Below are 15,413 nucleotides of genomic sequence, written 5' to 3'. Positions count from 1 at the left end.
AATAGGCGTGAGGTTTAATCCAAAATTTTCTTAGTGCGATTAGAAGTAGAAGTATTTAATTTAAGTTGTCATTTGTTTTATAAGATGGTGGATGTCGGAGTTTTCTCATGATTCATCAATCTTATTGTAGTAAATGAATAATGGTAAAAACGGTTTTTAATTAAGTGGAAATATATATTTTTTTGTCACTAATTAACCATGCAGCAAGTATCCTTTTGAATGGGCAGTCCATTTTTGAACATGTGACTAATATCAAAGTGATAATAATATCTTGATTGCAAAAGAGAATATCTTCTTTGTGCAGGGATCTTGTGGGAGGACTTGGGGATCGAGATGACATGATGATATTAAAAAAACAATAGAAAGTGAATGAAACATGTGAGATACGTGTTTTGTAGTATAGACATGAGTGAATCTTCATGCATTAGCATTGAACAATTGTTTCATAAACATGGTATGAAGCAAATTACTTGTTTTGCTATTTAGATGGGTAGCCGAGTTTGCGCGAGCGAAAGGAAAGAGAACCGGACTAATAATACATTTTGTTTGGATGATTTTATTAGTCAGGTGTATACTGAATAAAATAAGTGGATCGGTTAAAGTAGTTCAGTGCTTATTTAATACGGAAGAGCACCAAATGGCCGATTCCGTACTATTAATCTTATCCGATTCTTTATAGAAGTTGCCAAACGAGATCTTAATGTCTAGAGTCTAGGGATAAAAAATCTAATTAAACTATATAATTTATAGAGAGAGACGAAATTGCAAAGTAGGACTGCTTAATTAGCGTAGAACACCGCTAACTGCCAAAAGCCTCCACCAACATTCTCACTTACTACTTTTCAGCGAAAAAAAGCTTCAGCCTTTAATCTCCCTCTCCAACTCCAAAGTCCAAACCCAGAAAATGCCCCCAAATCTCTGCACACTCATCTTTCTCCTGGCGACCACCGTCTCCACCTGCGGATCCATAGGCGTGAACTGGGGTACGACGGCGTCGCACCCACTACCGCCGGCCAAGGTGGTGGAGCTGCTGAAGTCCAACAATGTTACCAAGGTCAAGCTGTTCGACGCCGACCCAGGCGTCCTCGGAGCGCTTTCTGGGTCCAAGCTTAGCGTCACTGTGGGCATTCCCAATGCATTGCTTAAATCCCTCAACTCTTCCAAGAAGGCTGCCGAGAGTTGGGTTCATGACAATGTCACTCGCTACGTCTCCAACGGCGACGGCGGCGGTGTTAAAATTGAGTGAGTTTTCGTCCTTCTCTTTGGTTTTTTTGCCCGATGGGGTTTTAATTTGATGCTGCATTTGGATTTTGGGTGGTAAATAGTTAATTTACTGTCGATGAAATTTGATTGTTAGAAATACCCAATTGCTGAATTGCATTGTATTTGTGTTACACATTTAGAAAGAATGTATCTTGTTACTGCTTTTGCTTAGATTAAGTGATACCGTTGGCATTGTGTTGCAATTCTGGGGCAATGTAGGATGTTAGAAAATCGTAGTTTTCGAACGAAGTTGCATTGCGCATGAAGTGGGGACTTTTGTGAAATTATCCTTAGTTTAATGTATATGAAAAGAACCACAAATGAAAGGGGACCATGTCGAAATCTTCGTCACTATGTTTTTCAGAGTAGATGCTTAAACATCACGTCAAGGTTAATCTTTGATGTCGTGTGAGCCGGCATATGGAATTTAAAGATACTTTTATTGTGTTCTTCATGGTTGAAGAACGAAAGAAAATAGTATAATGGTATTTGTGTTCCGATGCTACTAGTTCAAGTCCCCTGGCGTGTTCAAGTGCTGCATTGGTGCTTGATTTTTGGCAAATAAACTGATAAACTTTCTAGGAGATGAGAGATATACCTAGAGGCTAGAGTAAAAAGAAACTTTCCTCTGTCTATTAATTTTTAAAGAGGAGCCTGTTGCCTCTTCAACATGTCAGTATCAGTGATCTCTCACTGGGCTTAATTGCATTAGGACTGGTCGAACGAGCAAATTTTGTAGTGAGAAGGAATCTTTTAGGATTAGCCAGCCGTGCAAGGACAAGTTGACAGATAAATTTTTGTAGCAGGGATTTTGCGGTTCATGAACTCATTAGCATCTTAGAGTAGCTAATGAATATTTGTTTGTTGATCAAATCAGATGTCGAATGGACTTTGGTCATTCATGAATCAATATATGGTTGTTTCGTATTGTATATATTGGTTTCTAACTGGTCTATTTTCAGGTATGTTGCTGTTGGAGATGAGTCATTTCTCCAGAGTTATGGTGAGCAATTTCACCCATTCGTCATAGGAGCGGCAATGAATATCCACACAGCTTTGGCCCGAGCAAAATTGGAGAGCAATGTGAAAGTGGTGGTGCCTTGTAGTTTTGATTCCTTCCTGTCAGAGTCTGGCCATCCTTCAAAAGGACACTTTCGGGCTGACCTCAATAGAACCATGATTAAACTGCTCACGTTTCTCAGCAAGCACAATTCACCATTCTTTGCAACCATTTCCCCGTTCATAAGTCTCCGCCAGAACAAAAACATTTCCCTCGACTTCACTCTATTTAAAGATAATGCAAAACCTCATAACGACAGCCGCAAAACATACAAAAACAGCTTTGACTTGAGCCATGACACCTTGGTTACTGCTTTGTCAACAGTAGGATTTCCGAAGATGGAAATTGTTGTGTCACAGATTGGTTGGCCTACAGATGGAGCAGCAAATGCAACCTCTTCCACTGCAGAGACATTCATGAAAGGCCTGATGGCGCACCTTCGTAGCAAATCGGGAACCCCACTCAGACCTCGGAATCCTCCAAGCGAAACATATGTTTTTAGCCTCTTAGATGAGGACCAAAGAAGCATAAGCTCTGGAAATTTTGAGAGACATTGGGGTGTCTTCACTTTTGATGGTCAAGCCAAGTACCGTTTTGATTTCATCCAAGGTTCGAAAAATCTCGTGGACGCACAGAATGTGGAGTACCTTCCGGCTAAGTGGTGCGTGGTGAACAATAACGGGGACTTATCTAATGCAACTGCTAGTGCTTCAGAGGCATGTTTGCATGCCGATTGCAGTGCAATGTCTCCTGGCGGGTCTTGCTCCAATATCAGTTGGCCTGGCAATATCTCATATGCATTTAACAGCTACTATCAGCAGCATAACCAGAGTGCAGATAGCTGTGACTTTGGTGGCTTGGGTTTAATCACAACTGTCAATCCATCCGTGGATAATTGCAGGTTTTCGGTTCAGCTACGCACTTCTCTTTCAGATTCCTTCCGCCCGGACTACCTTTCCCTGTGCATGACCTTGCTAGTGACAACCCTTTTGTTATCTTTACCCCGATTTACATAGAAGATAGATTTTGAGGACAGTTTTGAGAAAATAGATATCCGAGGAATTTTTTAGCCGCTGTATTATCCGTCTGCTGATCGATTGGTGCCGGTGTTGTTTTTGTAACTCGTAAGTTTAAACACTTATCGAAGCTATTGCTCTACAAAATTAAAGATAGTAAAAGAAGGGTTTGGGAAATCTCTATATTTGTTTCTTGTTAGTATGCAGAGTGAGTGTGAGCATTTCAATTTCCCAATTAGTAAGAAAAGACGAGATGTACGTGCGCATGTGTGGATTAAGTCAGTTGATGGCGGAGTTATCACGAGTTGATTTGTAATTTAATTGGTTAGACTAATGTACCTGCCACTTATGCCGAATTCGAATCTCCCTCCTCTGACTTGTATGAAAAAAAAAAAAAAACAAAAGAAGCTCACTGGTCTGGGCCCTAAGAAAACCCAATACGGACTCAAAGGGTTTCGGGTTTGGGCTTTTGACATGATTAACCAACACGTGTTGGAGCCATAGTCTTGGAGACATATATAAAGTAGAAGTACTCAGCGCGTAAATATCTTTATTTCGAGTCTTACCCTAATCTGTGTGTCCCTGTGATTGTTTCGCTTCTCTCTCGCTCGAACCTAGATCATGGCTGGAATCTACGGTCAAGGGGGCGATGGTGCCCCTCCGACATACGGATCTAGCGGCGGCGGCGGCGGCTATGGTGGTTCTGGCGGATACGGAGGCGGTTCTGGTGGTTATGGAGGTGGTGGTGGAGGCGGGAGCTATGGTGGAAGCGGTGGCGGTGGATATGGAGGTAAGGGCGGCGATGGAGGTGGTTACGGTGGTGGACGGGGCGGTGGCGGTCGAGGTAAATTTCATTACTTTGTTCCTTCGAGTTTATAATTGTTTAAATTCTTTTGATTTTGATTTGACGAATTTGGTTTTGATTGCAGGTGGAGGATATCAAGGCGACCGTGGTGGTGGAGGCAGAGGTGGCGACCGTGGTGGTGGCGGCAGAGGCGGCCGCGGTGGCAGTGGAAGAGATGGTGATTGGCTGTGTCCTAATCCAGGGTAAGCCCTTTCTCTTTTTCTATCTCGTTCTTTCTTTCTTTTTGATTTTGATCGGTTTTATTATTTATTTAATCTTATCCGTATATTTTATTGGGTTTTAGAATTAACTTCTTAGAATTAAAACTTAAAGTATTAGCTTTAAGTCGAAATTTATTTATTTTTGTTTATTTCCTTATTGCATATGTATATTGTGGTTTATGGAATCGGTATGGTTGTATATAGCTGTGGGAATTCGAACTTTGCAAGAAGAGTTGAGTGTAATAAGTGTGGCACGCCCTCTCCTTCGGGTGCCGGTGGTGATCGTGGCAGTGGTGGTGGTTATAACAGAGGAGGAAGTGGTGGGGGCTACGGTGGCGGTAACCGTGGTGGTAGGGGTGGTAATTATGATGGGGGTCGAAGTGGTAACTATGAAGGAGGTAAAAGTAGCAGTTATGATGGAGGCAGAGGCGGTAGTTATGACAGTAGAGGCGGTGGTGGTAGTAGAGGTGGTTCTTATGGTGGTAGCCAAGGAAGAGATGATGGTGGGTATGGTCAGGTTCCTCCAAGTGCTCCACCGTCCTATGGTGCAGCTGGAGGCAATTACGCACCATCTTACAATGCTGGTTATGGAACAGATGCAGTTCCTCCTCCTACAAGCTATACTGGTGGACCTGGATCGTATCCCCCATCTTACGGTGGTCCTGCAGGCGGTTATGGTGGTGATGGTCTAGGTGATGCAAGGGGTGGTGGGCGTGGGGGCCCTCCAGCTAAATATGATGGTGGATACAGTGCTGGTGGTCGTGGTGGATATGGCAGTGGTGCTACAGAAGCCGCAGCTAAGGTGAAGCAGTGCGACCAGAATTGTGATGATACTTGTGACAATGCTAGAATCTACATATCAAACTTACCACCAGATGTTACCGTTGACGAACTTCAGCAGCTCTTTGGAGGCATTGGACAAGTAAATCCATACCTACTTCTGAACTTTGTGCATCCGAGTTTATAAGATTGAATTTTGTTTACTGATTTTTATAGTTTGAGGATCTGTATGGAAATTTATTTTTCATTTCTCTTGCAGTTGTAGGAACAGGTTAAATTGCCTTGTCAGCTCCACAAATTGGTATACATTTATTCGGTTACTTAATGCTAAGTTATTGTTCAGGTGGGAAGAATCAAGCAGAAACGTGGCTATAAGGATCAATGGCCATATAATATCAAAATATACACAGACGAGTCTGGAAAAAACAAAGGCGACGCATGTTTAGCCTATGAAGATCCCTCTGCTGCACATTCAGCTGGTGGATTTTACAATGGTAACTTTTTTCTTTTATTCTGCATGGTAAGATGATGTTTAAGTCGTTCTATTCTAACTAGGTATTGTGCTTACAGATTATGACTTAAGGGGCTATAAGATCAGTGTTACAATGGCGGAGAGATCAGCTCCAAGGCCTTCGTTTGAACAAGGGTAGATATCTATGTACATTTTATAATTTGAATGAAGTTGAAAATAACTCTTTTTCTTGTTGTTCATGTGCTATGTTGCTTCCTCACATTGGGAGAAATTTCCAATGTGGATATGTATCCTGATGTTTAATATTTGCTTGTGGGTTTTATAAATTGTTCTTTTTCCTGATGTCACAATCACTAAAGTCATTGAGTAATTCAATTGTGGTATTCTGTTAATGGGTGATACACTGAATTTCCGATGTGCTTTATGAAATTCTTTTGCAATATATGGTTTTTTGTGGTGAAGAGATGTAGCTTTTTTTTTTTTTATTATGGCAATTTGTTTGCATGCTGGTTTATTTTAACTGTGGGTCCACTGTTTTTGCGTGAATGAGTTTCTGGTTTGCTTATTTAATTTTGTGCTTTTGTCTGCATGCCGAGTCCTGACTTGCTTTTTCTTGTGCAAGCAGTGGTGGTGGTGGTAGAGGTGGATATGGTGGCGGTGACAGGCGCAACAGTTATAGAGACGGTGGAGCTGATAGACATCAACACGGCGGAAACCGTTCGCGTCCTTACTGAGAGAATTTCCAGATGAAGCAGATTTTATGTAATGAGAATTGTTGTCTGAGGGTTTTTGTAGTATTCCGTTGGAGGGTTCTTAAACTGGAGACTAAGAGGTAGGTTGTTCACTAACCCTGAGCAAGGCCTCTGTCCTCCTATATTAACTTTACCTAAAACTATCTGGAGGAGTTTCAATTATGTGCATGGGATTGATATTAGTTGTGTGAATGTTTTATAGAGACAAGTCGATAATCTCCAAATTGCTTGCTGCTATGGTAGGTTGATATTTTCAGGTGAGTGCTGCTCTTTCGTAACCATTATTAACACTTATTTGGAGATTGCCCAGATTTGCATCACTGGGTTCTTGATTGCATCTGATCATTTTATATCTATGGCTCAGATGCAAGCATTGATATCTGTACATGCTTTCTGACTGAAAATTTGTTGCCCGTATGAGAAATCACTGAAGATGCTTCCTGTGGCTGGGAGTTTATATTGGAATGTACTTGATGTTAGATGTGAATCCTGACCATTGGATTGGATTGGATTGGATTTTGCTTAACTTTGATCTCCAGCTGAACTTATTTAAGTTTGCTATCATGTTACATGGAATAGGTTTTCCATGTAGGATTTTGTTATTTTGGTTAGACATTTTTGATCATGTTGTGTGGAGGCTCTTTTCCTACATCGAGGCTTTCGCTTTGCGATGATTTTACTTCACCACATCAATCTAGTGTTTAAGATCTAGTATTGTTTGCCAAAACGTCATGGTGCCTAAAATTTTGCCAACCGGTTGCCTTCATTGTTCAGCTACTTACTGGGTGGGGCTAGTCTTCCTTGAGGGTGGCTGCAAAGTACTTGTGGATGACAAGAATATCTGCGTAGCTACTAGCTCCTAGCTCCTAGCTCCTAGCGTCAACTGTCATGTCCTCCATTCTGTTGCTGATGGATGCTTACTGTCATGTGCTTCTACTGTATTCTTGGCATTTGCCTTGTGGGTTTCTTTCAATTTTTAGTTTAGGGAATGATGGAGTACACCCTAGTAATCACGTTGCGGTCGGAGTTTAAATCGTTGTACTACATCCCAAACACTTGCATATTTGAATCAAACCGTTTGTTTCCTTGATATCTTCTCTATTTTTCCTTTTGGTCTCAAGTGGTGATTTTCTGTTTGTTTGTAAATTGATTTGCTAAATGTTGGGCTTAAAACCGCCCGTCTCCGTACGATTGACATTTTGCGATACGATTTGGTGCTTGTTTTGCTTAGAACTTTTGTCGATCCCTTTTCCCTCTATTGTGTTTGCCTAGTGTTCAACTTATTGGGTATTACTGCTCGGTTCTGTGTAACTCATATACCACATCTAATGGTTGTTACTGCCCGGCACGTCGGCGTCTCAACGCAGGCCCTCGACCCCATCTTATGGTTTTTTATTATGCCGGTCGTATTTATTTTAGCCAAGTTTAAAACTTTCCACTTATTAATGAGAGAGAATATTGTAAGATTGTAGCATTGCGACGCTTTCTTATGTTTATAAAAGATATTTTAGCAATGAGTCAAAAACTCGTAAACTTAACCTTTTTGGATTATGACTTTTAATTTAGTTACGAATAATCTAATATTTTAAAACATGTCAATACAAGTTATGAAAAGTAACATAAAATGTGTTTTTTTTTTAAATTTTAAATGCAATCAATATTTTTGCTCTAAACTACTCCATCGAGAGTGAAGAATTTGAACTTGGAATGTAGTGAGTTAAAAAATAATAGAAAATTGAAAGTGGCAAATGAGATTTCGCCTTTCTTTGGTATAAGTGGGCCTTAATTTCCTTTAAACATGCCTTAAATGGGTTAAAGATTGCAGGCCCATTATGGCCCATCTTATTTTTATAAACCCTACTCAAAGTGGAATTCAGAGACCATTTTGCCGCCCAAATGTCAGAGATCTTTCGCTCACTCGTCTTGAACAGAAGGTCCATTTCTGCTTCTTCTCCAATCTTCCACCCTCTCTCTCTCTGGTATTGAAAATATTGAGCTTTTTCAGGTTCGATGACGTGACGCTACGAGTATTGGAATCGGCATTGGTTTCGAAGGACGTAAAGTCGTCGATAGAAGTCAGGTCCGGCTTCAGGCAGTTCATGAGGTCGGAATCGCTCTCCGTTCTGCGAGAAACTGCAGAGAAAAATGCGGAAGAGAAGCTTCTTGTTCTCGAGTTTCTTGTTCGCGCTTTTGCACTAGTAGGCGATGTTGAGGCAAATATTCTCAAAATTCAAATCCTCTCAATTTCATCGTGTTCATCGCACTTCCTTACTTTGATTCAATTAAAGATTTCAATTTCAGGCGTAATTATTCCTAAGTTTAATTTTTTTTCATGCCACTTTGGCGAAATTGGTGAATTTTATGAAGTTAATTATGTCATAAGCCAAATCGCTAGGGTTCTTTGGAATTTGGTACTAATTATCTGCTATGTGCTTGTGGATCGGTTTGTGATTGCAGAGTTGTTTGGCTTTGAGATATGAGGCATTGCTTTTGCGGGACATCAAATCTTCGACGAATCCATGGCTACAAGTTTCTTATACGGAATGGCTGAATTTTGCTCACCAGTCAAGAGATAGTGGTTTCTATTCAGTTGCAGGAAAGGTGAGTGTGATCATCACCTTCATAACTATCACTACTTTTTATCAGTGTTCTTAATTTCTTAACTTATTCGTATCCGGAGAAGCAGTGCAGGTGTAGCTAAAGGAATAAAGAAGGAATTTTGTTTGATAAATTTTCAGATTATGATTGATTTATTACCCATATCTATGATCAATTGCTTGATAACTAAATCTGTGGTCGATACCCAAGTTGTCCTTTTCCATGAGATTTCTTGTTTTCAAGTTAACAACACATAATTCAGTTGACAACATGCAGATTTCTTATTTTTCAAGCTTGGGACAACATGTTTTAAATTTGTTGTTATTGTTTCTTTTGATTGCTATTGATTCCTAAAATGAGCGGCACAAGTGCAACAGATCTTATATTTAGTGCTATACAAATGGCTTATTTACTACTAGATGAAGGTGGATTAGACACGCAAAACTATTGCATTTTTATCATGTAATTGCTCATGTTATATGTAATAACAAACTGCATGCTATGTTTGTTTTTCGACTCACTTCTTGTATCGTCAATCTTTGTTATTGTGGTGTATATCCTGATTTAAGCTTTTTCTGTAGGCATGTGAACATGCATTGGATTGCATTAAGAGGAAATCTACTGAAGACCGTAAAACAGATGAAGTTAACGTTATGAAGAAATCTACTGAAGACCTAAAAACAGATGAAGTCCTTGAAAGTGTGCAAGCAATTGAAAAGATAAAGAGACTCAAGGATTGTGCCATGGCATCTGCTTCTTCCCACTCTGGTAATTCTTCCTAACCGTTTTGATTTTCTTCAATATGAACGCCGCATTTTTGTTTGTGTACTTTTATGTGCCAGAATTGCTGATAGAGTCAACTTGAAAGGTGAATTGATAATTATGTCCACACTCTACTGTGGTTGCTTTCCAGGCTTCCTATTTGCTTCGTAATATTAGGTCATAATACTGAATGCTTTCGGTTAACCTATTTGCGATGTGAAGTAAGTTTTGATGCTATTATCTCTGCTTCCAAATAGTGAGAATTTATACTCAGTTTATACTCAGGTTACAAACCTCTCGCTTTCGTCGTAATAGGGGCAATAATGAAATGCAAAGATATGGGTAGGTGGGGAAGTCGGTTAGGATTAAGCTATGTCAAGGGTTCGCTACTCTCCATTGTAACGAAAACAAATGTATGATGTTGCAGTGTTTGCTGCAGTTCCTCAATCGATAGTTACTCCTGCTTAGGTATCTCTACAGGAAATCTCAATGTAGTTCTTCTCTTTGGTTTTATGTGACTCATATTTGGTAACTAAGTTAATGTGTTAACTTATCCACGGCATTCGGGGGTTGTTTGCTATAATTTGATCGTGGAAACTTCTATTGGCTGATATCAGTTCAAGCGCAGACGGCAGACTACTTGAAAAAGAGACTAAAGGAGAAGAGCACGGAGCGTCCCTTAGATTTCAAGGAGCCAAAATGTGTTGTAGCAAGCACTTTGTTCCGAAATGGAATCAGAAGGCGGAATCTACGAAAATTGAACACGAGTCGAAGCTTGCTGGGGATGACTAATGAATCGTAGCCTAGTCCATTTTGGGGGACATTGTCAACATCCTTGTGCTCGTGCTGGTGGATTCTATTTGCAGTCTAGAAGGGGAACCCTGAAGTTTAATTTAGAGGTGCTTTTGTGCACCAAGTGCCTGAATATCTTAAACATAACAAAGATAAGGTCTACAATCACAACAATAACAATTGGTCTCATGTAGTATGTCTTACATTGACATTGTAGCTGTCAAACTACAGTAACAAGGGGCGGACTTGTAGCTTATGTGGTTAAGAGTCGTTATCCTGTATTTTAGGTATTGTGTTCAAATGGCTTTCTCGGGATATTTACTTGTACCAGAAATAAACATAAACAAAAATGGCTTCTAAACCCCCACGATTGGGGACATTTTGCCTAGATTACAAGACTGAATTCTAGTGACATCATCATTCAATAAATACGTACCATAGTTGGGGACATTTTGCCTAGATTACAAGACTGAATTCTAGTGACATCATCATTCAATAAATACGTACCATAGTTGGAGACATTTTGCCTAGATTACAAGATTGAATTCTAGTGGCACCATAATTCACTAAATGCGTGCCTCTTGTTTTAGAGCAGATACAAGAGTAAATATACTGAGGTAAACTGTATGATCAATCTAAAATAATGTCATTAATAAGAAAAAGAAAGAAAACTAATAAAAAAATGTTTGAAAACTTTAAATTTTAACGATAAGGACAAAATAAAGGGTAAAATGAATAGTATCAGAATTGACTTTTTTTGTGTAAAAATATAATTTTTCGTTAAAGTGAATAGTATCGGAAATTTTTCGTTAAAGTTTTCAAAAATAATGTAACTTTGTGGACTCAAATATAAACCAAAGCCCACTCAAGCTCTTTACGAGTTCATCCGTTTCAGACTCAATAGGTTGGTGTTGTTCATTTACAGGAACAATAAACTTGTTGCTATACAGACGACAAAGGATTTCTTAAATCAAGGCTAGATACGAAGTGAAAGACGAAAGCCAAACATTTTTTCTTTAATTATTTTATTTTAGATAGTGCTATTCACACATTTCTTTATACTTCTTGAATAACTTTTTTAATTTTTTTTATTAATGTTCTTTAATTCATTCGATATGATAATAAAAAATTAAAAAAAAATACGTAAGAAATAAAAATAAGTGTGGATAATATCACTCTTTTATTTTAAAAATCACATTGGTTTTCTCTTAGGCTTGGAGTTCTGTGTATCAGTCTGCAAGGCCTGATCGCAGGCACCCAGGTGGCATTCTCAGGCCTGCTCAATTAGAGGGCCATAGGACAAAAGGTACTCATACTTATCTTTCCTTTTCCTTTTTTTTTTGTTTATTAATTTGACTCTCTTCTGTATTTTTTTTGTGCGTGAAAGTGGTCTATGTGCTACTCTAATGAATTGAGATCCTCCCTCGATATCTAGATTCGAAGTTTCTCCATCTTAGTTCCTTTTTGTTTAAACTGAGTACTTCGAACAATTTCCTCTAGTCAGTCTTAGCACTCTCTCTCGTTATCATCGAATATGTTCTGCTATTTTTCATTTCAATGAATTTGAAAATTTAGACCACTTAATTTAAATTATGCAATTCTCATTGGCCCACTTTATATAAAACCAAACCCTTGACGAGTAAGATCTCTCTCTCCCTTGACGGCCCGGCTTTTTCGATTCGTATGCTCCGGACACAGAGATCTAGAGAGAATCTCAACTCCTATTTTCTAAGAAATTCTGGGTCCGACAGTCGAACCACGTGTCCGTGCGGCTTCAGACACCAAAAAATGCACCTATTCTACTCTTTTTTTTTTGGGTGGTGCTAGCCACACACCCTTTCTTACCTTCTATACACCCCCTGTTAATTTTTTTTTTTTTACTCTTCTCAATTTATTCAACTTGAAAATGAGAGGAGTATGTGGAACGTAAAAAATGATGTGTAGATAACATCACCCTTCTCTAATTTGTCATGCTAGTCCTTGTCCACTTCTAGTTCACCCCTTTCACACCACCCCTCATCTGGTGTTGCACACAAGAGTCTCTCCTATTTACTTCCGTCTCTTGATTATTTTTTAATTCATTCAATTTAAATGCTAGAAAAAAAAAGTGCAGTAAGACAAAACAAAGTGCGTTAGTAATTTCCATTTTACACACTATGTATAGTTTATGTTGGCAATGGTCTTTTGGGTACTACGTAGAATTTTGAAATCAAAACTTATGTACTTGCAACACACTTGTAGTTTAAGTGTTTGAGAGCAATTAATCATACTGCAGAAGTGCTAGGTTTAATTTTTCTATTTCTCGCTTCTATGAAAAAAGTTATGTAACTGAAAGTTATGGCTATACTGATAATTAACGTGGCCTAGCTTTTACCGGCCGCATCATATTTGCCCTAATATTTTTAAGCTGAAAATACTTATTTTTATTTGTTTACATATTAACCATGCACAGTTTAACACGCGTGTATGAATATATATATTTCTTTTTACATACTTTTAATGAGTTACTTTTACTAATATGTCAAATTGTGGTTGTAATTTTGTAGAAAAAAAGAAGAGAATATGACTCGTTTTAAGAATGCAAACCCAAACATATATAGTTATTTTCGTTGTTTTGAGTTGATAGTGGGAAAATGGAAGCATCGGAAATCCAACACCACTCTGTTCAAGCAATTGAAATTGAAATTGAGGTGAGGATAGCACCATATGACCGAAGTTTGAGGGTGCCATTGTCCAACTTATATGGCTTCTAATGTTATCCACCATTTTAGAATATATATTAAGAAAACCTGCATGCATATATCTCAAGAATCGAATCTTCCATATGACCAAGGCAATTGCATTCAATGTTTGCATCGGAGGTTGCATGTTTTATTTTCCTCTAAGTTGATGAAAGATGTCTGTTTTTCCTCTACTTTATTCATTTGCTTAAAATATACAGTAAAACAAAAACTTCACATAGATCTCACCGTCTAGAGCGTAGAAGTTTTTCTTCTTCCTAGACCTTAGGGTTTGAAACTTGAAACACAAAACTGAAACTTGTATAATATTAATTAAAAATATATACGCGTTTTCTGTGGTAATGTGTTGATGAAATGAAGAAAGCAGAGGAATAATATATTGCCGAAGAAGAAAGAAATTCAACATTTTTTTCTTCTTCATATGATGTATTTGTTGAAAGTAATAATTGCTCATTAGGGAAAGAAGAGACTCTATGGGCTGGTTTGGTATTGCTGTGCTTTGAAAAAAAGCTGCTGTGAGAATAAGCGGCTGTGCTGTGAGAATAAGCGGCTGTGAAATAAATCAGCTGAGTGTTTGGTAAACTTTTTTGTAAAAGTGCTTTTGGAAAAAAAAAGCAGTCTGATAGTGGGTCTTTTCATTAAAGAAGCACTGTAGCTCCGTGTGCTTTGAAAAAAAGCCAGTTTTCCAAAGCTACAAATAGCAGCTTCAGCTTTTTCCTTTGATTTCAGCTTATTCTTACAGCAGCTTCTAAAATAAGCCTTTTTTTTTTCAGTTTACCAAACACCTAAAACTCTCACAGCTTTTTTTTCATGGGTGCTTTTTTTTTTAAGCACCTCACTCCCAAACTAGGTCTATATATGCTTATAAGTTGTTGGGTTACCTACTGTATTGTTAATGGGTTTATAGTAGAACCTCAAATACTGAGGGATGAGGGATTTAAGTACGCCACATAATAAACCAACCATAATAATTTAGTATCAAACTTGTCATCCATATAGTAGTTGAATTTAAAACCTCTTACTTGTAAGTAGAGAAGAATATTATTTAAGTGTAAAAAAAAATCAACGTTATAGCCCCACATAATGAACAAGTCATAATAATTTAGTATTGAACTTATCATCCTCTGTCAGACTGTTAATGAGTCGAGTCATTATTGGGTCATCCGTTTAGAACCGACCTTTAATGATTTGGTTTGTTATCGGATCACACATTAAGAACCCATTAAGATGACGGGTATGACACATAAATGACCCGTTTGTCAGGTTTAGACATTAGGCATGACAATTTCTTTTCAGACCTATTACCTCGATACGAACACGATCTGTTTGTCGGGTCACCAGTTTGTCAGGTTTAGACATTGGCCATTAGGCATGACAATTTCTTGCATGACCCATTAAACCAACAAGAAACAACATAATCTGTAACGAATCGAGTCCTTATTAATTCACTTGTTCTTTGATACGATACGAAGTATGACAAAATGATACAAATGCGACAACATGACCCGTTTTCCAGGCCTCAGTAGTCGAATCTAAAACTCTCTCACTGATAAATAGAAAAGAATATTAGTTATGAGACTCTAGTTTTAAGTGGCAAATAACTTCACATTATCGCCCCCATTACAATATTAGAATAACACACACATATATACATATATTGTGTGAGAGATCAGAGATGAGTGTCTAATTGAAAACACAGGCATTATTTATACTTTAAGATATATTAATTGATGCTACGACTTAATAATAAAAAACGAAAAACGGATATATATAAACATATGCCATGACAACTAGCTAGGGGAAGAGAGCTGTTTTCCTCGGAACAAAAGATTAGAAGCTTGGAATCATGTGGAGATCATTAAATGCAAGAGAGTGAGAAGAGGTCTTAGGGTTTCACAACTGCTATTTGTTTTAGTTTCAATCTCTCTCGAAACGGGTTTCCTTTTTATTAATTTCTTAAGCCTTTGCTTCATGTCGGATCTCATTAATTGGGTCACATTAATTTCTCTGTGGAGGTTTAGTATTATCTAATATGCTTATTTATTTTTAATACAACGTATACATGTGATTGAGGATTTTTTTAAATTAGATAAAACTTAGTAGTACTGGTCA

General features: G+C 38.2%; 3 protein-coding genes across 9 annotated transcripts; all 3 read left to right on the top strand.

Annotated features, from left to right (window-relative positions):
• The first annotated feature begins 771 nt into the window (after nt 1-771).
• On the top strand, nt 772-3,516 carry LOC103412795 (glucan endo-1,3-beta-glucosidase 9-like). The gene is made up of 2 exons (XM_008351326.4): nt 772-1,242; nt 2,226-3,516. Exons 1-2 carry the CDS (start codon nt 905-907, stop codon nt 3,337-3,339), a joined length of 1,452 nt encoding a protein of 483 aa, XP_008349548.2. The 5' UTR covers nt 772-904; the 3' UTR covers nt 3,340-3,516.
• A 362-nt stretch (nt 3,517-3,878) lies between these two features.
• On the top strand, nt 3,879-7,498 carry LOC103412797 (transcription initiation factor TFIID subunit 15b-like). Of its 6 annotated transcripts, none has more exons than XR_011572840.1 (8): nt 3,879-4,183; nt 4,269-4,386; nt 4,609-5,326; nt 5,528-5,678; nt 5,755-5,830; nt 6,282-6,488; nt 6,611-6,665; nt 7,183-7,498. XR_011572840.1 is itself a non-coding variant. In XM_029088170.2 (6 exons), exons 1-6 carry the CDS (start codon nt 3,961-3,963, stop codon nt 6,388-6,390), a joined length of 1,395 nt encoding a protein of 464 aa, XP_028944003.1. In that variant the 5' UTR covers nt 3,879-3,960; the 3' UTR covers nt 6,391-6,669. The 6 variants fall into 6 exon arrangements, 2 of the variants coding, with proteins under 2 accessions (XP_028944003.1, XP_028944002.1); XR_011572839.1 differs by having other exon boundaries at nt 6,773-7,498; XR_003766598.2 differs by having other exon boundaries at nt 6,279-6,488.
• A 539-nt stretch (nt 7,499-8,037) lies between these two features.
• Nucleotides 8,038-10,956, top strand: LOC103447321 (protein DOUBLE-STRAND BREAK FORMATION). Of its 2 annotated transcripts, none has more exons than XM_008386519.4 (5): nt 8,038-8,342; nt 8,414-8,621; nt 8,866-9,009; nt 9,588-9,774; nt 10,386-10,956. In XM_008386519.4, exons 1-5 carry the CDS (start codon nt 8,305-8,307, stop codon nt 10,568-10,570), a joined length of 762 nt encoding a protein of 253 aa, XP_008384741.3. In that variant the 5' UTR covers nt 8,038-8,304; the 3' UTR covers nt 10,571-10,956. The 2 variants fall into 2 exon arrangements, with proteins under 2 accessions (XP_008384741.3, XP_017191366.2); XM_017335877.3 differs by having other exon boundaries at nt 8,177-8,342; nt 10,397-10,956.
• Nucleotides 10,957-15,413: the final 4,457 nt, after the last annotated feature.

Source organism: Malus domestica, chromosome 11, assembly GCF_042453785.1.
Source record: "Malus domestica chromosome 11, GDT2T_hap1".
NCBI classification, from domain to species: Eukaryota; Viridiplantae; Streptophyta; class Magnoliopsida; order Rosales; family Rosaceae; genus Malus; species Malus domestica.
This window is presented reverse-complemented; position numbering and strand designations above follow the sequence as displayed.